The sequence below is a fragment of the Anopheles merus genome, chromosome 3R, assembly GCF_017562075.2.
Source record: "Anopheles merus strain MAF chromosome 3R, AmerM5.1, whole genome shotgun sequence".
NCBI classification, from domain to species: Eukaryota; Metazoa; Arthropoda; class Insecta; order Diptera; family Culicidae; genus Anopheles; species Anopheles merus.
In genome coordinates, this window is record NC_054084.1 from 48,904,903 (window position 1) to 48,929,027 (window position 24,125).

The 24,125-nt window shown below is 39.7% G+C and overlaps 4 protein-coding genes across 6 annotated transcripts in view; 2 read left to right on the forward strand and 2 right to left on the reverse strand.

Annotated features, from left to right (window-relative positions):
* Positions 1 to 241: 241 nt before the first annotated feature.
* Positions 242 to 2,471, forward strand: LOC121596832. The gene is made up of 6 exons (XM_041922121.1): positions 242 to 697; positions 798 to 970; positions 1,036 to 1,083; positions 1,150 to 1,265; positions 1,349 to 1,716; positions 1,799 to 2,471. Exons 1-6 carry the CDS (start codon positions 634 to 636, stop codon positions 2,356 to 2,358), a joined length of 1,329 nt encoding a protein of 442 aa, XP_041778055.1. The 5' UTR covers positions 242 to 633; the 3' UTR covers positions 2,359 to 2,471.
* A 1,880-nt stretch (positions 2,472 to 4,351) lies between these two features.
* Positions 4,352 to 11,244, reverse strand: LOC121596829 (protein bicaudal D-like). The gene is made up of 10 exons (XM_041922117.1): positions 10,407 to 11,244; positions 8,636 to 9,001; positions 8,420 to 8,557; positions 8,179 to 8,336; positions 7,798 to 8,108; positions 7,525 to 7,715; positions 7,221 to 7,432; positions 6,656 to 7,137; positions 6,398 to 6,572; positions 4,352 to 6,329 (listed from the first exon to the last, which is right to left on the reverse strand). Exons 1-10 carry the CDS (start codon positions 10,608 to 10,610, stop codon positions 6,173 to 6,175), a joined length of 2,394 nt encoding a protein of 797 aa, XP_041778051.1. The 5' UTR covers positions 10,611 to 11,244; the 3' UTR covers positions 4,352 to 6,172.
* A 2,148-nt stretch (positions 11,245 to 13,392) lies between these two features.
* LOC121596833 lies at positions 13,393 to 14,488 on the reverse strand. Its single transcript, XM_041922122.1, has 3 exons — positions 14,277 to 14,488; positions 13,654 to 14,200; positions 13,393 to 13,567 (listed from the first exon to the last, which is right to left on the reverse strand). The coding sequence occupies exons 1-2, from the start codon at positions 14,350 to 14,352 to the stop codon at positions 13,752 to 13,754; spliced, it is 525 nt and encodes a 174-aa protein (XP_041778056.1). The 5' UTR covers positions 14,353 to 14,488; the 3' UTR covers positions 13,393 to 13,567; positions 13,654 to 13,751.
* The window catches only part of LOC121596827 (S phase cyclin A-associated protein in the endoplasmic reticulum), a 29,590-nt gene continuing 19,408 nt past the window's right edge, over positions 13,944 to 24,125 (forward strand). Inside the window, exons 1-8 of one of the 3 annotated variants that reach the window (XM_041922107.1) lie at positions 13,944 to 14,031; positions 18,839 to 18,966; positions 19,071 to 19,255; positions 19,320 to 19,521; positions 19,585 to 21,600; positions 21,672 to 23,082; positions 23,198 to 23,321; positions 23,497 to 23,642. In XM_041922107.1, the coding sequence (XP_041778041.1) occupies positions 18,882 to 18,966; positions 19,071 to 19,255; positions 19,320 to 19,521; positions 19,585 to 21,600; positions 21,672 to 23,082; positions 23,198 to 23,321; positions 23,497 to 23,642 (4,169 nt within the window). In that variant the 5' untranslated portion in view covers positions 13,944 to 14,031; positions 18,839 to 18,881. The other 2 variants (XM_041922106.1, XM_041922108.1) reach the window with 2 other exon arrangements.

Genomic DNA, 24,125 nt, shown 5'->3' on the forward strand with positions numbered 1-24,125 from the left:
TACTTTGTCGCAGGCTTTGGACACCGGCTACAGGTGTTACGCCAACTAGGAAGAAGAATTGATCAGGTGGCAATTTTACACTTTGACTTTAAATGTTATCATCGACATCACCGACAACAAGCCAAAACATATGTATATTTACAAGTGGCTAATACTCCAAATATGCATTTATAATATATATTTTAAGATTAGTCTTGATCGTTTTCTTCCAGTGCAAGCGTACTTTTATAGTACCCCTTTCTAAACAAATGTCTCCGTTCCAATTTAGGATGATTATACGCATGGTATCGTGACGCAACGCGGGCACCAACGCTAACAGCAGTCCCCTAGATCAACGTACCTGCTGCCCCATCACGGCGAACCTTACACATGCATTTATGATGCATTTATCAGCCTCTGCATTTCTGCCTCTCTGCTCTAGTGTATTATCCAACATCCAGCTGACCGCTAATTCTAATAATGTGCTGATTGATGATGCGGTTTGTCTCAACGAAGATGTACAGCGTACCCTTAGCCCGTAGTGAAGTGCACCGGCGCACAAACTGCCGATGCTGCCGATAGTTCAGTTGACAGTGACTAGTGGAATAGGATTGTTCGCGCCGAGACACATTTAGTGGGCAAAGAAGAGCGAACATGATCGTTACGTTTAGCACCGTAGTACTGCTGTTATCCGGATTAACGGCTATAGCGGCTGGTGGTGAGTGGGCACGAATTGTTACAGTACAAACACGTGTTGTGATCGTGATTTGCAAAAAATGAATCTTCCAATACCATTTAACATGCACGTTCCTGCGCAGAGCTCCCGAAACCATTCGTTTGTGCGGCTCAGATGGAAATTAATAGCACTGAAGCTGCATTAAAAAATGCCTTATTTTGTGGGACAAGTTACAACCCGCGTTATCGGCCAGTAAAGTATCAGCAAGATCGTCTTGCAATGTACATCGGGGCTGAAGTAATCAATGTCGAAAAGGTATGGCAAGTTGTGTTTAACTATTTTTAATTGTCTAACGTATTGGCTGAATTATTTGAAATTAGGTGCGCAATTACGATTCTAGGCTGGAGATAACGCTAGAGCTGCTGATGGTAAGTTGATAATGTGTGATAATTATTGAAGCATTTCGATGCATTTGAAGCTCAACTATATTGCAGCAATGGTACGACGCTTTTCTACACTGGAACAAGCGTACGAGTGGCAATATAGAAACGATTAATGTAGCTGAGCAAGACCTCTGGACGCCAACATTTGCAGCAAAATCGTTTCAACGGTATGTAAATGTTTGATATTTCAATGAAAACCGTAATACTTTATCACAGTAGCATGTCATCACAAGTTCTGGTATCGTTCTAGATCGCCTCGCATCCAAAACACTAAACAGTGTACCCGTGTCAAGTGTCATCTTAGCTACGATGGAGAAGTTATCTATACGGTGCTGTGTACATTCACGGTCGACTGTTATACCGAGGCAAGATACTGGGCATTCGATACGAAGATTTGTACGTTGCGAATTTATTCCGTCGAGTACGATACCAACCAATTGTCGCTGTTTCACTTCCAACGCCGCCTCTCGTACCCGAGCTATTCGCTGTTGCCGTACAAAATTACCTCGTTTCAGATGGCCACTGTTAACAGCACGATGAGCCCCGAGTTTCGCATGGATATTGTCATCGAGCGATTAGTTGGTTCGCATTTGGTCGTTTTTCTCGTACTGATCGTCAGTAAGTGCGAACACACTCACCATCCCTTTGAATCGCCTTAATTGTGCTTTAATTCGAAATATGTTTCTCCATTCTATGATAGTGTTTTGTTTCCTGAACTTGTTCAGTCTCTGGTTTAGCATCCACACTAGCGCTCGAACGATCGCCGTCGTCCTGGGTACCGTGATGCAAGGTATGTTTCTTGTTATCCTCTACTGGTACGGCATGGTGAAGATGAAACCGGTTATCACTTTGGCACACCTGCTACTTGGTTCGTTTGGTCTCGGCGTTATTGCTTTCGGCTGGACGTATTATGCAAGAGGTCAGATTACCTCCCGAAAGGGATGTACTGAGTGTCCGCTAGCGGTAATTCAGACCATAAGCTGTTTAAGAAAAAATCGACCATTAACATCGTTCTTGTCCATCGGATATCTAAACGGAAGCATCAAGAAAGACACATTATCCCCTGAATGGGAAGATAACTTACCGGAAGCGAATAGGCAAACGCCGGTACGTAATCTACCACAGGATGATGATACGGCTTCCACCACAAACGACGATAGTGATGTTACGTGGCAGGACATGGTGCAGCCAGTGGATCGCATCCTGTTCTGTGCCATGCTCACGATGTATCTGCTGATGTTCATCGTGTATGTGTTCTAGCAAGTTGTTCATTCGAACACTCTCTCACCGTACGATAATCAAGAACATACAATATTAGCGTAGTCATCGCTTAATCGCAATCAAAGACTAATAAAAACACGATGAACGCGAGAAACAAATTGTGCCTTTTACATATTTGACAAACAATGTCTGACGCTAAATTGTCTAAGACCTGCGGGACATCTACGATCGAGAACCACGCGAGAAGCATTGTTTGACGATGTTATGGTAAGTGAATAGTACAATTCATCTCAATACATCTACTGGCAAATTGTTATTATTTAATGCATTTTAAATTGAAATAATAATGCAAATTTATCAAACGAAAGTGGAATAAAACACATGATGCTATTTTTTTACCACTGGTTACCAGTTTAATATAATTGCTATTTACCCAACACAATTAATATTCAAACTTGGCAAAGAATACTCACAAAATGGACATGTGTGGATTTCTACTGCCTTCTTAATTTCCACAATTACTCTTTGATCTCTCTCTCTCTCTCTCTCTCTCTCTCTCTCTCTCTCTCTCTCTCTCTCTCTCTCTCTCTCTCTTTCTCTCTCTCTCTCCCCCTCTCTTCTCCCTCTCACTTACATTTCCTTCAAAAAGTGTTTTTTTTTGCATTTGAGAGTAACCTTTCACTGATTGCACGATTTTAAAGTAATGAACAACGGGGAAGGAGATTGTATCGTGTAGAAATTGCGCTACGCTAGGAGGGAATACGATTGTTGTTTCTGGTATTAACTTACGATTATCGCTACACCTACTAAACTGCTAATCAGATGGACACTACCGTTATGCGGATTTTAGTTCTGGATATCTTATATCTACGGATAAGAAAGGAGGGATTCGCACTCTACAACCGACCGAACTGCAGGCCGCCTAGCACTATAGTAAAACAAATGTATGATCCAACATAACGGGATTGAAAGATGTTACTCATTTTACGACTACACCATTAAGTATGTCCATCTTTTGTTATTTTCCGTGTTACACCATTCGGCATCTAAGATTTGTTTGTTACCTTGTTTCATCATTGATGAACGTTGAAAAGAAACAAGTGCCGCTATTTCTTCTGTATTGCGAAAGTATACTACAAATGGTAAATCATGCAGATTGCATAGCTTGCATGTTGTTTGTCTTTAACTCACTACGATTCTCTAAGATCCTACAACAAAAATATCAAATATCAGAAACATCACTATTCTCTAACAGGTTGTAATCTCTTTTTACTTTTTGTTTGTGATAAAGATTAACACACAATAATTTTAAACACAAAAAGCGTTTAATCGCAAAAAAAGACGGGATATAACAAAATTCACGAATTATTCAAACGAGAGTTTCCAAAAGCTAACGCTTCTGGATACTTGTAACAATTTGGCTACTGCATTGAGTAGCATTCTTTGCCTCCATGTACTAGGGAAGTACCAAAAATGCTTTATCGTGGCTTCGTACCATCGTATAGTTAATTATTACCACTCTTTCGAGTTATCTCCTACCTCTCAAACCTCATTTCAAAAAAGGGACGGTGATTAATTATTATTAATTTCGTAGTTCATATTGTTATGTCGTGTCGTATTTTGTTCTTTTATCATTCAGTGTTTGGAGAAAATGGTCGACTTGTATGTCTATCTTTGCTGTTGGTTTTGAAGTAACGTTTGTTGACTCATTCATTTTCCTTTTCAACACTGGCCATTTCGTAATAGTTCGCTTAATCTTAATAATTTTTCGTGCAATAAATTTTGCTTTTCTATTCCACTTTTTTTCTGTTTATTTTAATTGTTTTTACAATAAATATATGGCTCGGTAGACTTGTATAAGTTATGCTAAATGATAGATTTATTTTACATTACATAGGAGATTCTTCAGTACCACATCGTACGAATTGGATGTTCTTTCTGCCGGCACAAATCATTTCGCACCAGATTTACGACGCATGATGCGTGTGGTCTGTTCTGTTGTCCCCCAAGTCAGATACAACAATACCAGAGCTACTTTCAATTTCCATGTAGAGTTGATGCTATAATATCTTTATTATTCACATACATAACCTGTTTCTTCTCAAAAATATTGGCAAATGGATTAATCAAAGGATATAATAACATTCTAATAATAAATTTTGGACGATTAGAAGATTTTTTTTCAATGAGGACATGCTTTCGTAGGATTACATCGACGAAATTCCTATTGTATTCTCATTCATTCATTTTGCTATCATTATTTTTGACACTGCTGACATATTGCCTCACTTGTTCGATTTGAGTCTGGTGCTATATTTCGTGTATCTTAACTGACAAAAAAATCACAAATTTCAAAATCTAACCTGCACTATTTTGGACAGATAATTGTTAGTTGCTATACCAATGAACATATTGTTCTTCTATTACTTTTTCCTCATTAGAACTGTCTAATGTTTAACACACTACTGATAATCATGTTTCGTACTGACTTTGGAACGCAAAGGGAAGACGACCTAATAGACTATAAAATGTTGCGCACTGCTTGTTACTGATGTGGGCTAATTCCTACTTCTAGGAATTTACTATTAATAATCCTTCCACTACAGCCACCAATGCAAGATGCAGCGGTGCCAACTATACACGAAACATTCTTATTGCCAATGAAATCACATTACACTCCGATAGCAAGAAAAACATTTTACTGTTTTATGACGTCGTAGATGCTTTTCTTTTCATTGCAAATGTTTCTGGCAGCTTCGGCAAGTAACTATGTTGTAAAATACGTTGATGCTTCTAGTCATCAGGAACGTGTGGAAAGCTGCCATAAAAATGTTGGTCCAAATTTTGTGTGTTTTTTCCAAACAAAAAAGGTCTCTCTTGTCACGAACTGTAAGTGACATTAGAACGTTGTTTCAGAAAAGAACATTATGTTTGTAGCACAGTGCGAATGTGCATCATCATCGCAGTAAATTATTAGATAACGGGCTCATTATCGTATTGGTATTTGCTCGAGAATTCATAAATAACTTCTATCTATACCTGTTTGAAATAGATGTGGTAGCAACATTTGTGTTCGTGTTACCATAATCATTCGGTATGCAAACCACAACCACCAACACCGTTCAACATTTTAAGTTGCTAAACTGTGTTGTTATCAATTTCTAATAATCAGTAGATAGTGTAATAAACGAACCATACCTTCATCAGAGTTCTTTTTTCGATCAGTCATCTGTCTGTGTGTTCTTCGGTGAACCGGTGCCACGTTCGTTCGTTCAGCTAGTCATCTAGTTACAATAATTCCTTCAACACTATTGTAGCTGCCACTATAGGTGAAAATAAATATATCTCTTGCGCGTTCATTTGTGTTCTTCGGACTTTCACACAGGTTAACTGGACATACTGTGTTTTTTTTTCTTCGACATTCGTCCAAACGATGATTAGTACCTTTTACAACGAGTTTATGTATTGCAACAATTTTCATTTCTCGTTCGTTTCATTAATGGATGGAAATATAGTTTTCTTTTTCAAACAGTGTTGTTCACTGCTGGTCAGTTACGTTCCATGTGGGAATTTGATTATTCAAATTAAATGGTGGGACGGACCACCTAGTCATAGCTCTCCGTTTTCTAATCTTTTGCAAAGAAAAAGAGCGTAAAACAATGCACAACCAACTCAATAACACACGGGAGATCGATGAAAGATTCACATATGATGGTGATAATTTTTGGTTGTAATTCGTCCCGCCACTTTGCATTAACTAAAACTACAACTCGTTCCTCTAGCGATTCCCCCGTTACAGCTTAAGCAGTGTGTAAAGGAACGCTAGAATTTTACGCTGTACGCTCACCTTATGTTAGAAGAAAGCTTGGTTCGGATTGTTACTATTGTTGTTGCTGTTCGGATTCTGAAGGCTGTTCCGGGCAGGCTGCCCACGAGAGAAGGCTGACTTGCCGCCACCTCCTCCACCGCCGCGCTGCGAAGCTGCCGGCCGGCGCACATGACGCATTTCACTATAAAAACGAGAACAAATAATTACTTCAACACTATGCACTAACTAGAAACAGAGGCTAATGTTTACCGGTCCATCTCAAGCTCCTCGAGCTTTTGCGTCAGTCCAAGTTTCTGCTGCACAGCCAATCGAAGTAGCTGATTAAGCGTTTTCTTCTCCTCCTCAGCCGCCGCAAGCTGATGCGTGAGTTCGTCAACCTGAGTGACATACTCCTCGCAGCGAGCCGCAAACATAGCGCGGAGACCTTTAAAAAAACAGGAATAAGCAACGGTAGAAGAATGGGGTTTGACGCCGTTTGCATCGACTTTGATTTTTGCTCTAACTTACTTGAAAATGTGGCCGCATCTTCCTTTAAGATGCGCAGCTCGTTTCGCAACTTTGACATCGTATCGCTGACGACCAACTTTTCGTTTTCGTACTTGGATTTAAGATTTGTCAGCGCCACCTCGGCTGTGTTCTTATTCGACTTGAGCACAGTGCGCAGCGTGGCGATCTGCTCGCGTTTCGTCGACAGTAAGCTGCGCAATTTGATGATTTGTTCGTGCAGATCAGCTATTTCTTCCTTTGCCTCCTTTACATCGCCCGAGGATGTAGCGGAGGAATCGGTCACCACCTTATCCTTGTTCAGCTCGATTGTATGTTCGACAGCTGTCTTGAGGTACCGAATTTGATCGCTCACAGTGTCAACGTACTTGCGAATCTCGACAGCATCGCTGAGTGCTTGCAGGTCCTCAAAAACATGAGGCTTGGATGTAAGAATGTCGGATTTCAGCTGTGATTGAATTGCCGTCAAGGAATCGTTCTCGAAGCTAAATATGAAAAACAAAAAAGGCACATAACAACAATATGGCTAGAATAGGATACGCTTTAAAATGATTGACATTCAACATACCTTAAGTCGTCGTTCTTATGGTCCAACAGTACACGATTTGGAGTTTCACCATTTACCGTGCACACCAAGTGGTACAACTGGGCCAGGTCGTCGCTTAGTGCAACTAAATTAGTTCGCGTCGTGTTCAAACTCTGGCCCGCTGTTTGTGAGAGTGTCGTAAGTACCTGAATGTCACTATGCAAATCCAATGATTTCTGTTCAACAGACAACAGCTACGAAATAGAAACACAGTATTTAAGTCGTTAAATGTTAAATGAATTAATTTAGAGCACTAAACGGACAGTTAATATAGTAAGCACACTACCTTGTTCTTGAGATTTGTTATTTCATTGCGCAGTACAGTCATTGCGTCAGAACAGTTCAAGCCCTTCTGCAATTCAGCCAGGTCAGCTTTGAGAGTATCTATTTCCTTCGAGCTTAAGGTGAACCAGCTCGAGTATTGCATGATAGCTTCATTCAATTTATCATTCACATCCTTGTCCTTTGCTGTAGATACTACACATAATGCAAGCGTACGATAGAAGATTTCACAAAAATGCTACTTGAGCAATGTTGTCACCTTACTTTCCCAACTTACCGGTTATATTTTCCTCAATTTGAATTTGTTTCTTGAGCGTATGAAGCGCATCAACGTGTGCTGCCAGTAACATCAACTTTGCCATAAAGTTTTGCAAGTCGTTTTGGCTTTTGTCTAGATTCTGCTGGGCATCACGAAGATTTGCGGTCAGGCATAACTTTTCAGTTTCCATTGTTTCCAGCTGCTTCTCGAGTTTTTTAAGCTCATTCAGATGAATCTCCGAGAACAGATCGCCCTTTGTGCCATCGGGTGATTTCAGGTCCGCAGTTTCTGCTTCAAGGGTTGCTTCCAATCTTTTCAGGGTGGAGTCTCTGTATATCCGTAATTAAAGGTATTATATCTCATACTATGCTACAGCCACTCATGCAAAATATAACTTACCTCAGTGCTGGGATTTCCTCTTCACAATCGCTGCTGTTCAGGGCATTCTCTTCCATACTACGTATACTATATGCCAGATTACTAATATTGTACATTGATTCACGGTTGATATGTGTATCAAGCTCTTTCTTCAAAGCGTATTTATTCTCTCTTTCAACCTGAACAATGTAGAACGCAAAGACAATAGTTTTAAATACCCTGACAAATGATTGTTTTAAATGTGAAACTAAATGATACTCACTTGCAGTGCAGTCAAGGCATCTTCCATTTGTTTTTCAGCAATTTTCTTAAGACTAGCCAATTCCTCCACCTGTGAATTCAGCAGCTCGATTTCCTCTGTCAGCCTCCGGATTTCGTGCTTAGCGCCTTCGAATTCCACCTACGAAGAAACAAGATCGACCATGTTGTTTACCTAATGATTTCCTACACTCATTTGCTGTTGGTTGTGAATACGTACCTGGGAGCTTCGCAAACTGGACACCTGCTTTTGGAGGGAAATGTTTTCCTCCTCTAGCTCCGAGTAATCGGCCAGCATGCGAGCTTCGCGATATTTCATATCCTTCAACTCAGCTTTAAGCCGTGCCCGTTCTGCTTCCGTACCAGACTTGTCGCGCCCGATTTCGGCATTTTCCTGCAGCATGCGATCTCGTTCACTTGTCACACGATCTAGCTCGTGGCGCAGCTGTTTGGTTTCATTTTCCAGCTCCACAATCTGCATGTTGAGGGATGTTTCCATCGCGGCCGACTCGTTGAGCAATGCATCTTCTTGCTCGATGCCCGATTTGGTGGTGACTTGTTGAGTTTTTTGAAATTTTTGTAAAGCCTACCAAACAATCATTAATAATAACATTAATAACATTAATTTGTTACAGTTTATGCATGCATAAAGCGCAGGTACATGTACAGCCGCAGCGCACACAAAAAAGTTTTTTTTTTAATTTTGCACCTGGTGATACCTAGAATGAATATGATACCTATTGTGTCAAATGCATTCTTCTACTATCGATATGATATCCGAAAACACGTGAAATTCTGTAAACAAGTTATGTTTATGATAGTATTTATGGTAATCGTATCATAACGCATAACCTTCAAAATAAACCACTCGGTCGTTTCCTAGACCTGCCGTTAAGATCATGTATTGCACAAGAAGTACCGGGTGGTATCGACAACCAAGCACACCGGTGCACACGCGAAGCTTTATCTCAAAATCTATTGGCGTGTAAGAGAAAATTAAAGAAAATAGCCAAGAGGTAAAACAAAAAGTGGCGAAAATCTATTCAACCACAACACACTCTCATATTGCACATGTTTCACGTGTTATTTCGTTTTCGCCATGGTTTGCTATGATTTTTCCAACGGCAGGTATCCGGTAATATCGGCCGGATACGTTATCGACTTTCTTGCAGGGAAAATTCGTAGGTATTGAGAGCCTTCGAGCCGACGACAGCCGATGTGTGCTGAAGCGCGAAGATGATGACCCACGGAAGAGTGTGGAAAGTGGTGTGGAGGAAATGGAAACAATTATTTGCACAACTCTATTCCCAATGCAGTAATGAAGTTGATCAATAGCTCTGGAGCAGAATCCAAGAAGCACTTACCGCCTAATTGGAAAGCAATTCAAGAACACATGCACGTAAGGATTCGGTCAATGGGTCTCGTTAGTTCGAGAAAAGAAAGAATAAATAGATAAGTACCATCAATGCTCATCTATGTCACACATGAAGTAAAAAAGGTGCAATTATTCGATGACGAAAACACAGCCATTTTCCCATCCAAACCTTAAAGACAAAAAAACAGCCTTAAAAAAAGGCGTGGAGCTGCACCAATTGGCCGTTTCTGATTTCGATTGCATTTCAAATGAAATCGTAGTTAACGCTGGAAGTAACAACAACAGAAAGCAATCACCCACAGCTCGGCGGTTGCCTCTATCGCCCGGTGCGTAACCGAAAACACGAAGGAAAATTTCACCCATTTCGCTTCTGCCATACGAAGTGAAATGAAATAAAACGAAATGAGACTAAAATGTGCGGTGAATCATTAGATTGTTGTAATTGTGCAGAGCGGTTGGCGTAGTTATAAGCTCTTCACGCACTATGTATTAGTTGCACCTGATGCTACTAATTCCTTCTTGGTAATTTTCTTAGAGAAAATTTACACTTTTTGCGTTGATACTAGCATTGCTCTCCAGCAAATAAGTGTTACTTATGCAAACATGTTATACTTACCTCTTGTGTAATGTCGAGCTCATGTTTGGTGTTCTCGTACAGCGACTCCAGTTCTTCACATTTCACTTGCAAGTTTTGCTTTTCCTCCAACAATCCTAGACCGTATTTGGCAGATTGAATATTTTCGCTGCTCACCTGATCCAGCTCTCGCGTTAGACGCTCGATTTCGGACCGCAAGGTTTCTAGTTCCGCCGATGATGTCATTTTCGGTATCGGTGTATTCCTTTTTTTTTTTTTTGGCTTCCTGATAGAACACTCTTCTCCGTTGAAGGAGCGGAGGAGCAACAATCAGCGGGGAGGCACGACGGTTGGAGTGAGCAGTCTCGAATCGGTGGTACTTCTGTCGGAAGCGATGGGGTTTCGTTTGCCAGCCAAATGGCAATGTGGCCGAAGGGTTACGCAAAGGAATGTGTCACCCACGGTGTAGCGGAATGCGAGCTTTATGCGTCCTTACGATAAAATAAATCTGATCTGGTCATTACACTAGAGGTTAAAAGCACTGTTTTCCCCTTTCATGGATTGGGAGGTGCGCTACACTTGTGCCACCTCAAACGATTGGGTGACATTGGCCGTTTCTCTTTTCTATTTTCACTCCGAACATCGAAAACGATAATCTCCAGCGTAAATCAGCGTAAGCTTGTCCTAGTACCGCGGCAAAGCAATGGTGCAGGAGCACGCCACAAGTAGCACAGATGTTGTAGTCAGCTTAAAAAATATCAAAACAGGAAAACCTTCTTGTAGTTTTTCTCTCGGTAACACTTGCTCTAGAAATTGTTGGCCACCGAGGCAGAGTGCGAGACGGCACGCAAATTTCCCAAATATCAAATTTATACCGAACCTACTGTCAGTTGACCCATTATGCCGCCTTTACATTAGGCGAGTTTCAAATGCGTCCCACACTGGGTGCGATTCGAAACGCGATTGCAAACAACTGTTTTCAGTTGATCGTTAAACCACCGAGCGCTTCTACAATGGGACTGCCGGCACCGCAGTGGCGCCATCTGGAAACAAAGAGATTTTCTAAATAGTTCATATAAAAAATCTTTTGTGGCATAATTTATTTTTTCTCTATGAAGTTTCACGCACACGACCTGTCAAACGGTGGCGCTGGCATCGCCAATTCACCCCAAGGATGTGAAATACAGTTGGACACTGTTTATACAGGTACTTTTTACCCGGCGGTCGGTATATTCGTGTTGATGAGAAATGACAATTCAATAGAGAAGTAAAGGCGGTTCCGAAAAACATTATAAGTACTATTAGCTTTGATGGATAGAATTGGAATCGGTAAGTCGCTTTGACTTTGCGCTTTGCATTTGACAGAAGTTATTATGGCTTAAGAAATTAATTCGAATTGCCTTATTATTAAAATAGACGTAGAGCGACAACGTCTCACGTTGGTTTTCGATTAATTGCGTTGATAAAATTCACACCGCATCGATCAAAATAGCTTATTTCACCCAGTCAACATAATTGTTTGTTGTTGAAAAAAAAAATCAAATATGTTAAACATTTTTTCAGTTGGGCATTTATCTGGCTTGTAGAAAAACTGGATAATTCGACGGTTTCGGATGAAGCAGAAATATAGCGCAAGACAATCTTTTAGCAAAATTGAGCTAATTTTTGTCGCGCGATATACAGGCGTTTCCCAACATTACCGTTCAAATAGACTTAGAGCGACAACACGACGCGCGATAAAAAAGTAGCATAAAATTACACTTAGTTAAGCTCAATTTGACCCAGTCAACCTACATTTTTTTTAATTAAAAAACAAAAAATAAGTTAACTTAAGATAATTTACACGCAAAATGACTGAAAATATTGTCAAATCAATTCGAGATACAGTCTGTTCCCGAGTTACGCGGTTCTCGACTTACGCGGAATCGAATATACGCGGAATCGAATATACGCGGATTTCTTAATTTGGCACATCAAATGTCAAATCAATACAATTTGCTTCAAGAATTGTGCAATGCAGTATAAATTGCATTTTTGCTAACATATTTAATCCAATTAAAAGCCAAAAGTATCAAAATGTTCTTCACAAATCATATCGCATAAATGATAAAGTGTAAAAAGTATTAAATTGAATAAAAATATAAAGTAACAAATTGTATTTTGGCCGACGATCGCAAAATTCGACACATGCTGATATTCGAATTACGCAGATACCTCGGGAACGCACAAACCACGTAACTCTGGGACAGACTGTACTCATTTGCAATTTGCTCTGAAGATGATTTTTCTATCAAAGTCGAAAAGAGTATTTGAATTTACTGTTGGTGTTTTATTAAAACAACGTAAATGATAAACATTTCTTGATTGCTTGTAATAAAGCTCAAGAAATTAAAAAATGGGTGAAAAATGTGAAAATGACAAAAAAAATCTCATGACTTGTGTAATATGACAGTTTTTTTTGTGTTGCTTACTCCGATTTGCTCCAGAGTAGATTTTTACTGTCAATGTCAATAGAGCGTATTGAATTTCTTAATAATGATGAATAAAAACAACAAAAATGAGAAACAACTAATGATTATTTCGGATAAAGCCAGGAAAATCAATAAATTAAATAATAAATGTGAAAGGTGACAGAACAATTCTCTTGCCTTATTAATCGTACGAGAAGTATTTTTGTGCCAAGGTATAATTTTGACAGATAAATGCAAATCGAATAATGACAGTATTTTCCTCCGTCTAATAAGGCCCGTGGCAGCGCTCATCCGATGCGATTTTATCGGACGAAATTTATATGGGATTTGACAGATAACGTCGGACGTGCGATTTCGTCGTACGACGGAATCAAAAATTTTTGATTCCGTCGGATCGTCGCATCCGATTTTATCTGTCAATGTAATCATGCAGGTTATGTAGGAACAATATGAAATTATTTTTTATAATGGTTAAACCATTCAAATTTTCGCAATATGAGCCGAAATAGCGTTTGACAGAAGCGTCCGATAAAATCGCATCGGATAAGCGTTGCCACCGCCCTAAGGCCTTTACGCGGATGCCACGGGAACGCATAAACCGCGTATTTCGGGAGGAGACTGTACATATTGCACCATTCAAATCGATTATTTGGGCACTATATTTACCTTGGTGGTGTGAAGTTGACAGAAAACACTTCATTCGAGCACGGCTTTAGCAACAACACACAATATCTGAAAACGAAAGGAGGAACATAAATGGAGAGTTAAATATTTGTAATAATAAAAATTACATGTAAAAGGTGCATTGATCGATGTACCTTATCTCGAAGTAGGATCACCATAACACGATTAAAAGTAATTGTTTTACAATGAAAACCTTTAATATGTACATGTTACTTATATCATTGCGCAAGAATTAGATGAAAACATCGTCCACTGCCTCATCACACTCTTCTTCGTTATCTTGCTCATTTGATGAAACAGCCATTTCCACATTATAGTTCGAGTAAATGTTGTCGAGAGCGTCCTTGACCGCTTTCAGTTTAGTTATTTCGAATGAAATCAAATCAATTTGTCGTTTCATTCTGACCATTTGCTCTCCAAATCCAGGAATGTCTGCTGAGTTATCATCTTTGCTTGTACAGTCGTAGCCATCATGTTGCTTGATGTTACCGCAATCCTTGATACAAGCGTAAGTAAGTGCAAGTATTTTGTTTAAATTAACCATATCCTTTTCGGACCATGGATCTGTGCTTTGATGTTGCTGTGCTTTCAGGTTGTGCATTTTGAGTTGCTCCATCACGTTGTTAATGTTACAGTAAACGGTGTCCCAGTGCGAATCCGTCGGCTCCTGTTCCACTGTTTCTGTAGAAGGAAAAATCAACCCAAAATAACTTAACTATATAGTGCAACATTTTTTAGAATACGGACGACTTCTTACCATGGTACAATGCCTTCATTTTGTCTTTTAGTCGCTTCATATTAGCGAGTTGCTCGGAATATTTACATGAAGTCATTTTGCAGCACAAACCTAGTGGCTTCAAAAATATAAAACAAAACAAGGAAACCCGTTGGACTTCAAAACAGCATTTACTAAATTGACATTTCGACCCAAGTAACCGTTTTAAGGATATGGCTATAGGAACGGTTACAATTTACAGTAATTATTCAACATACGCTTTTGTTGGGGACCGACTCCTTAACCTTTAAGTTGGCAACCGGATACCCGGGTATTTTTTTCAGCTTCGAACTGCAATAACTTTTGATTCATTGCTTTTATTGACCTGAAATTTTCCGTAGCCTCCCAACATTGAATTTATGATTTTTTGGTGTATAAGTTTTAATTTTAAACAGCCTGTAAGTATTTTATTTTGAATTTTTTTAACTTTACCACGTAAGTTGGCAACCAGCATACCCGGGTATTCCATACATTTTGTATGGAGAATGGCGTTTCTCTTCTTCCTCTTTTCGTATTGTGCTTATTTTCGAGTCAAATTCAAGCGATTCCAAATTTCAATTTGACCGTTATTTTTATCAAAAAATGAAAAAAACTTAATGAATAAATGAAATAGAAGAGAATATATGGTCGGCATTACTTGCTAACAGCATTAAAATATAGATAGCATTTTTTACCTATGAAAATCGTTAATTTTTTGCATCAAAACGTGTGGAATAACCGGGTATGCCGGTTGCCAACTTACGTGTGTAAATCTGGTTGCCAACTCTACGGTTAATAAAATTACAGGCGGTCCCCGAGATACACGGTTAACCTTCATTTCTATAACCACCTACCTGGGTATGTTTAGCTTATTCTTTTTATGATAACTTTTTATTGGATTATCGAATCGATCCAAAAAAATTTGAATGCCTAGAGAAGCATGTTTTAAAAAAGTGGTAAAAAATTCAGAATTTTTTAATTTTTTTAAATGTGGTTTAAAAATAAAATCAACTTTTATCCCTTACTTCTATAACCACCTACCCGGGTAGGTAATACATACAATAAAGGATTTTGGTTTCGATTAGTCTCTAATTTTGTAATGCTATGTATAGCAATGCATGTAGTTGAATTTATAGAATCCATTCCAAAAGTTTTCTAGCTCTTAATATTCTTCTAAAGCCACATAGATTGAAATGATTGCCCCGACAGTCGGGAAGACATGGCGGTGTATTAGTGTCAGTTCATCTAATTGCTATGCAATCAATTTATGTAACTAATAGCCATACTTCATAAATTTATAACAAAAATAGAGGTATTCCCAAGCGCCACAGATTAAGCTTAAACGACTGGAAAATTGAATATCCATAGAAAAAAATGAAAGCTCCACAGCTTCATTGGTTTGATCAATAGATGGCGTATTAAAACTCATCATTATATTGCTATCCTTTTCTTGCAATGTGTTTCGACAAGTTTCTTCTTATTATGACCTATATAGCCTTATAACTTTCTGAGCAAAAATCTATATGAATGGTCGTGTGGTCAGATACGTGGGTATCAACACCAACGACCATTACTCAAATCTCACTTGCTTCTGTGCTGGTGGTTTTCGTTGGAGTTTAGTATTTAAACAATCGTATCGCCGTTCTAGTTCTAGCGATGCATAACTTCAATGCGAAACCATACAACAGTACAGAGGAAATGAGAAAGCTCTCCTCCAAGCGATGAAGTTCCACTGGTTGGGGTATCCCACCAACAGAGAGCGCCACCATCTTTTTTGCTATTTTTAGAATGCATGAGTCATTTGCCGTCTGCTAAACGAAGTCTTTCTATATTCCGTTTAGGTAGAGAACTTGAGCCGTTTAGAAGCCGTTCAGTGGTCGTTTAGTGGATTTGTGGCACTTGGGTTGTTATTATAGCTGCATAGAATAAGTTAAATACGAAATTTTTTTACCAATAAAAATACGAATTCCCTTCTAAAATGTATTACCTACCCGGGTAGGTGATAATAAAGATGAGGGTGTATTTTTGGTCATAGAAACGAAGGTTAATGGCGACCGAAAACGGCCGCAAAATACCGCGTATCTCGAATTTCCGCGTAAGTCGAATCTCGTGATTTCCAGCTAAAATATCACTAATTTTCGTGTAATTTTGCAAGTAGGGGGCGGTTTTAGTCACTTTATGAATTATTTGATATGATTCTGACTGAATATAACAGTTTTAAACCTTTTGAAATAGTTTTTAACATTCGATCAATAGGGAAATTATTTGGCAATTTACAATTGATGTGTCAAATCAGTACAATTTTCTCAAAGAACTATCAAATTTAGAAAACTGCGTATCTACGAATCCGCGTATAAGACGTACCGTGTATCTCGGGGACCGCCTGTACAGTTATTGATTAAAATAATATTGTACTATCGATTAATCATAAAACCAGTAAATTTTGTAATTTTTATATGAATTTGATATTTCTTGGACCATTATCCGTGCAAATCGATTGACCGGCAACCGTCTGGTCCCGAGCTGCCCGGATATTCGACGTCCTACTCTATTTGCTTTTGATTACTTTTCAATGATTTTTCTAGATTCAATATAAGTAATTTTCATCTCGTAAATCCATTACTAAACTGATCTAACTTTCATTGTCATTTTTTCTTTGTACATTAGCCTGTGTTTCAACTATTTCTTTTTTAAAAACTTTTATTAAACAATTTCAAATATACGGTTCTACTCACTCTCGTTCCCTTCATCATCCTACTTGTAATTTTGCTTTAAAACATAAAAAAAGTTAAACTGTGTTCAAAACATATTTTTCTGAATTGGCATCAATCTGGTTTGTAACCAAACTGTATAATTTGATTGTTTCAAATGAAGCAGAAATATCGCGCGAGACAAGTAGCTATTTGCAAAAAAATGGATTACTTTTTGCCGCGCGAGACGTCGTCAAATATCAAGCAAAGCACTATAACGTCACTAGTTTGCTCAACAGATGGCGTTTTATAACTCATGATTATATTGCTGTCCTTTTTTGCAATATGTTTTGCCTAGCTTCATCTAATCATGGCCTAAAATATACCTTTCTAACATTGCGAGCAAAAATCTATAATATTGGTCGATCGTGTGGTCAGATACATGGGTATGAACACCAACAACCATTACTCAATTCTCACTTGCTTCTAAACTGGTAAAACACATTGAAGTTATTTATTTAAATAATCTCCAAATAGCCAATTTTGCTTAAGCAGCTAATTTTGGCACGCTAAAGATCGCTGCTTGTAGCTTCTTTATTCCACGGTGCCAGGGATTATTTTTCTTTGCGTTAAATTTCCAAGCATGGCGGTATCAATGAAATAAACAACACGATTTGTGTTTAATATGTGCATGTTTATTTTAAAACTCTAAAAGCTCTTGAGTTTCACATAATTTTACATATTTTACTATTATATTTTACATCGTGAACCATACACATGAGGTTAACCAGTCGCAAGGTTCCAGAGAGTACCAAGTGCTTGTTAAAAAGCGTCATAGTTCCGCAAGGTACTCCATATCTCTAACCAGTCATAACCAGCCACAAAGTACGACATCGGAACGATTTTTCGTTGAATACCCTCAAATCAGCTATAGAGTTCGAGCTGGTTATTTGGGTCGTATAGCCGTTAAAGTTTTAGCGATGCATAACTTCAATACGAAACCATACAAGAGTACAGAACGAGTGAGAAAGCTTTCAAAGCGAGGAAAGCTCCACTGTGTGGCTATATCCCACCAACAGATGTCGCCACCAGCTTGTTTGCTATTTTTTTTAATGCATTAGTCACTCACCGTCTGCTAAACGAAGTCTTTTAAGATTCCTTTTATATTGAGAGCTTGAGTCGTTTAGAATCCGTTTAATGGTCGTTAAGTGGATTTGCGGTACTTGAGATACGTTCATAAAATCGTAATTTTTGAATCAACATCAGAATCGTGCCATGGGAACGCAAAACGGTTCGTGATTTTTTTTGGCGATGGAACGGGAAAGATTAGCCATCAAACAATTGTTTCGTTGAGAGTTGCCATTTTGGTAGCTAAAAATCACTTATTATACTCACGTTAAATTTTAATTTTATTCAAAACATGCTTCGATGGAAATTACTCGCGTAACTTGAGAATTGACTGTCATGAATTTAAAATACACTCGACTAATGTCAAATCATATGACCGATTGAGTCCGTGAATTGTTGTTGTTGTTGTTTTGTGTTACCTCGGCTCCTAACAAAAAAAAAGCCAAAGTGTGATCATTGTTGTGTTGTGTAAAGTAGTTCGAGTTTCACTGATTTCTAAATGGTTTTTACGTACCGCTTTAGTGAGGTAACATTTTTATGTAATTTTTAATTCAGTTACGTTTAGCTGCAATTCTTTTCGTGCAAATTTGATTGTAAAGAAAATGCGAAATTAAAACCAAGTGTGCTTTGAATGCTACCAAAATAGGCATTGTTTATGTGCGTTCTGAAGTATTCTTTGTTCGCGTTGGTGATGTGCTCAGCTGTTAGCCCGATTTAAGCTTGGGCGGATATTATTTCTCATTACAGTTTAGTTAATAAAAGGAATGAAGGAAAGCCTCCTACAAGGGAAATGGATAATCGAAAGTTCTTCAATCAGGAAGGCAAGGAGGCGAAAAATTTCTACCACCTGTCGGATGATGGTGGGGAGCCGCAGAGTAAGTGATGGAAAAGTGGGGATGTCATATATGTTCATTGAATACTGATGCTCAAGTGGTCTGTTATTATGGTTATTATACGTTTCTATTTCTTTAACCAATAGGAACCCCTCCTAAGAGACCTCCGATTGGCGTAAGACCACGTTGTATACAGTCGCATGTATCGCAACGTCAAAAATCGTTGTCGAAATCAGGACCCCGTGTACGTAGCGCTTCTACAGGACGTGATAAAAAATCCGAGCTACAGGCCCGGTACTGGGCCTTTTTGTTTGGCAACTTGGAGCGTTCGGTAAGCACCTAACATTGCTCGACGAAAATCGATCATGACACTTGGTTTAACGCTGTAATTACAGGTCAACGAAATCTATCTAACCGTCGAATGCTACGAGAATTTATCCTCATGCAAGGAAGCAATATTGGTGTTGGAAAATTATATTCGGGATTTCAAAGCTCTTGCCGAATGGTTCAAGGTGTCCTGGGATTATGAGGCTACCCCATTACCGCAGCGTCCCCACTCATTGGCTTGGGAAGTGCGCAAAAGTAATCCCGTTCCACGTGAGTAAATAGTATCAGCGTCAATCTTAAAAGCATATTTAGAATCTTTGTTTTCATGCTCAGGTGTCCGGAAGCAACTCTCCAGTCCAGGGATGTCGGGTAAATCTAGTCCTAGTTTTTCTGGAAAAAATAGTCCATGTCCCGTAGCGGAAGAAACCGGGCGTGTAAGTTCTCCGAAGAAAACAAACTCGTCTACGGAGAGCCTGAGTAAACGATGTAGTTTGGCAAAAGCTTCCCGCCACGAAACAACGGAAACTTCAGCACCGTTGGAACAATCACTTACACTGTGTGACAATGCAAGCCTCGAATCGTACGTGCTCAAACTAGATCAGTACACTCAAACTAATCTGGAAGACGAAAATCTTACTTTGGCGGAGTATTTGGAGAAGTATGATAAACAATTTTGTAACGGAACCATTACACTTGATACTGATGGAGAAAGTAATCAAAAGGTGGAGAATAAGCCAACCATCGATGTTGGTCTTGAAGAGAAAAAGTTACCCGTTGCAAGCGATACAAAAAGCGAACAAATGACGGTCAAAATTTTGACGAAGAATATTTCGGGCGTGAATACTGCGAGTCTAAAATCTGGGAAAACGCAGACTAAAACGCTAACGGTACCAAAATTGGTTGGAAGTCGCGGAAACGTTGTCCGACCCGTTCCAAATCAAGCCCTTGTTCGCAAATCAGCTACAGCAACGGGATTGTCTCCTATGAATGTAAAAATGGCTTCACTGCCCATTAAAAGTGCAACAGTATCCAATATGTCATCGAACGTTTCCGTTACAAAGCATAGAAATGGCATCAAGCAAACACATGTGTTGAAACCCGGTAGTGCGCCTCGAACACAACCAGGTAACTACAATGTGTCAGGTGTTGCGTCACGACTGTCAGTTCGATCGAAAACCATGATAGAGGTTACTAGCCGTAACAATCGTGTTTATGCCCCTGCGAATGGGGGTCGTAACGATTTACAGAGGCGATCGACGGCGAAGCTTTCATCCGAAGTGAATCATTCAAAAGAAGATATCTATAGCTCTACCTCGACGTTAAAAGCGTCTACCGATCGATTGGGTTCGCGAAACTCGATTGTTTCCGGTAGCACGGGGAAACCTCCACACTCGCTTCAATCCAAAGCTGGTGATCGTCGTTCAGAGCCGAAATCTATGCCATCAAGCGATCAGACAAATAACGATGGGTGGTACACAGTTAAAACAAAACGACGATCGAGTTTGCTTTGGGCCACGCGGTTCAATCAACCTTCAGGTTATGCAAGCTTACCCACCTTGGCGCTATTGGATGAAAATACTAACAGTGAAGCGCAGTTGGAGAAAAATGATTCACAGGCCCCAAAAGAAAACATGAACAATATCGAGGGCGACAACGAAATCGGTCATACGCAACGGGGATCAAAGCGGGCGGTGGAAAAGCCTGCGAAGCCAATACTGCAAGCAAGGGGGGCGGCACCGAAATTGAATGCACCGTTGGTACTAACAATGGCAACTTCAAAGCCTGTGAAACAACAATCAACCCAGTTCGTTAAATCGTCACCTGTCTCGTCAGATACGGTAGCAAAAACCCAGCAGCTAATGGCTCCATCCAGTCGTGTTACCGTATCGAGGCAAAAGTCTGACTTAACTGGCTTAAAGCTAAAAACATTACACAAAGAATTTTTACGTAATGAAAAACTGAAGTCCAAAATGTTTGATCCACAAACCACTGCGGGCTTTGTGGACATGAATCTTAAAAACGGTAATGAACGTAAGGCACACACTATAAGCTCGTCTGTGCATGAAGGAGATAATCTCATTCATCTAAATATGGTTGATATGAATATACAAACAAACATAGCTACTACAGTAATAGATAGTTTGTACGCGACCTGTATGGACGAACGTTCGGAAATAATTTGCAATGGGAAAAAACGAGTTGCACAATACGTAGACATCGCCAGTCAATGCACCAGCGACGATCAGGAGGAGCAAGAGCGGGATGACTTGGAAAGCGATGAAGATCAGCGAAAGCTGTTGGAGGAACAGGAGAGTTTGGAAGCTCAAATACGGGAACTGGAAAATACAGGTAGGTTGCGCGTTTACTCTTTGCTATTGTCATATTGAATAGAAGTTGATACATTATGGTTCAAATTCTAGAAATTGATTTCGACACGGAGACAGATGAAACAGATTGTGAAGCGATTATAGACTTTGAGGACACCGATGCCACTGTGGAGAGTGGTAGCGAGCGACCGACTGATATTACGGGTATCGAAGGTGAACATGATGAAGACATTACGTTGGAGGCCCGATATGAACACGTGCTGGCTGGTATGAATTGGGTGGATCGAGCTCGAACCCTCGATACACTGAAAGCCATCGTGGCCCGCCATCCAGGCCGTGCGCAGCAGTTACACGCCAAACTGTCAAGTCCCTCCAGAAGGCGTTCGTTACATGAAACGCTAAAAAAGTACCAGGCTAAGCAGACACGAGCCTTAGAGAAGCGACAAGCTTTGCAAAAAGAAAAGGCACTTAAAATTCAGCATCTCCTGGCGCGCGTTGAGGACGTGAAAGCGGCAAAACAGTGCTTGATAGAAAAGAAGCGACTGCGTATGGAGGAACGACTACAACGGGCGGCCGAGAATCGTTCACAATATTTGAAAGACAAAATTAAAAAAGCACATGACGAGGAAGAAAAGTTGAGAGAGATTGCTTTTATTAAAAACCTGGAGGCACAGAACAAGCGGCTAGACTTCTTAGAATCGTGCAAAGAGCAGGAAGTGCGCCTACAAGACCTTGAGACAGAACGGCAGAAGCGAGCCGAAGAAAAGGCTGCAAAAGAAGCTGCTGTTGAGCGACGCCGGCAGGAAATCGAACAAGAACGTCAAAAGAAATTACAGCAAATGAGTGAAAATCGTCGAGAGCGTGAGAAGCGTGTAGGAAAAATGCAAGAACAGAAAGAACGGCTGCGCCAAGCATTGGCCAGGGAGAAGGCACGGGACCGGGAGGAACGATTGCTGGCCCTGCAACAACAAAAGCTGGCAACGGCAGAAGAATTGCAACGAAAAATTATTCAAAAACAGCAAGAGTCTGCTCGCCGTCATGAAGAAAACATTGAACAGATCCGGCAAAGGGCTGTTGAAATGGCAACCATTCCTAGCCGTAGCGCTGATGAGTTAAGAAATGATGAGCAGGATGAGGAAAACTCTAGCGTCAGCGAAAGAGAAAGTTCCCACGGTGGTGGTGCAAGCATGGTGCCTAAAATTAACAAAAAAAGAATGAAGAAGTTGCGTCAAAAGTTGTCCACGGCGGCTGAAGAGTATCTCAGTGAACTTAATCCTTTGGCTCCGTCGATACGTAAACAGAGCCAGGTACCACGACTACTAGGCGCAATCGCAAAGGGTGGAAACGGTGTGCTGGGAGTGGAACGTCCGATCGGACAGCTTTTACGATTGATTGCAAAAGCAGAGGTAGCAGATTTTCAGTCACTATGGTTGTTGGATGGATTGGGTACGATTGCATCCGTTATAGAAAATGGTCTGTCTCCAGGAACGGATGTGTCAAAGAAGTAAGTATCGTTTTAACAATGGGCCATTGGAAACGATTAATTATGCGAGCGTTGGATTCTTATGACGATGGAATGCAATGGCAAAACCTCATAAATGTTTGTTCATTCTTTGCAGGGCTGTAGTGCTTTCTGTACAATTATATCGAAACGCTTGCACATTGTGTCCACAAATTGCGCGTCATGCGGTATTAGGAAACTCTATTCAGGTGCTATTGAATGCTTTGTTGCTTTCAATGAAGGTTAGTAAGGAAATTTACGCCATAGTTAATGTAACCCATAATGTAGTATTTAACACATTTGTAGACCTATGCTACATTTAGCTTTACACATGACACTTATCATATCGCGCGCGAGAGTATAATGTTGGATATTATATTATATTCTTTTATTTTCCTTCCGTGATTTATTGTAAAGATCCCAGAAGAAAAAAATGCTCTATTCCCGGTGGAGCTATCAACTGAGCTTATACTCGCATGTACTGTTGCACTTTTACCAACAAGTCCCTCGCCAAAGCAAGTGACACATCCAAAGGTTGCGGAACGAATGCCAGATCTTCTGAGGTAAGTTCAAAAATGGGAGGCATATGCTTTCGTTTGGAATCATTTCGATTAAAGGCGGTATTAAAAATCGTTAGATATTAGGTTGTTGTTGGTGCTGTGCAATTAAATTGGATAACTTTTCCCAGTAGTTTAGGGTCCTTTCGATTAAACCCAATTTTTAGTTGTTTCAATAGCATTCGCAATGAATGAATGAATAAAATAAATATTAATAATGTGTATCCGATTTTTTTTAATAAACGGAAATGGATTTTTTTACGACATGAAAATACGATGCAAGTATGTACTGTGCAGTATTAACTAGTTTCTGCCCTGCCTCGATGACTTTTTTCTTGCTGTACAGTAATATCGTGGAGCATGTACAACCGTTACACAAGAGAGACAAGTGAAAAAACAGCGAACTACAATCTCAAAAAGTCATACCAATTACGAAGTGAATATATTGTACATTGATTTTGTGTATAATTGTGTATCCTACTATTAGGT

What these genes read in the sequence shown, in the direction of transcription:
- LOC121596832 (XM_041922121.1), top strand. Translation starts at nt 634, where the DNA reads ATGATCGTTACGTTTAGCACCGTAGTACTGCTGTTATCCGGATTAACG. An exon ending in AAGTAATCAATGTCGAAAAG is followed by an intron (nt 971 to 1,035) that starts GTATGGCAAGTT and finishes ATTTGAAATTAG; the next exon opens with GTGCGCAATTACGATTCTAG. An exon ending in TTTTCTCGTACTGATCGTCA is followed by an intron (nt 1,717 to 1,798) that starts GTAAGTGCGAAC and finishes ATTCTATGATAG; the next exon opens with TGTTTTGTTTCCTGAACTTG.
- LOC121596829 (XM_041922117.1), bottom strand. Translation starts at nt 10,610, where the DNA reads ATGACATCATCGGCGGAACTAGAAACCTTGCGGTCCGAAATCGAGCGT. An exon ending in ATGCCTTGACTGCACTGCAA is followed by an intron (nt 8,337 to 8,419) that starts GTGAGTATCATT and finishes TACATTGTTCAG; the next exon opens with GTTGAAAGAGAGAATAAATA. An exon ending in AGATGCGGCCACATTTTCAA is followed by an intron (nt 6,573 to 6,655) that starts GTAAGTTAGAGC and finishes GTTTTTTTAAAG; the next exon opens with GTCTCCGCGCTATGTTTGCG.
- LOC121596833 (XM_041922122.1), bottom strand. Translation starts at nt 14,352, where the DNA reads ATGACTTCATGTAAATATTCCGAGCAACTCGCTAATATGAAGCGACTA. An exon ending in AATGAAGGCATTGTACCATG is followed by an intron (nt 14,201 to 14,276) that starts GTAAGAAGTCGT and finishes TTCCTTCTACAG; the next exon opens with AAACAGTGGAACAGGAGCCG.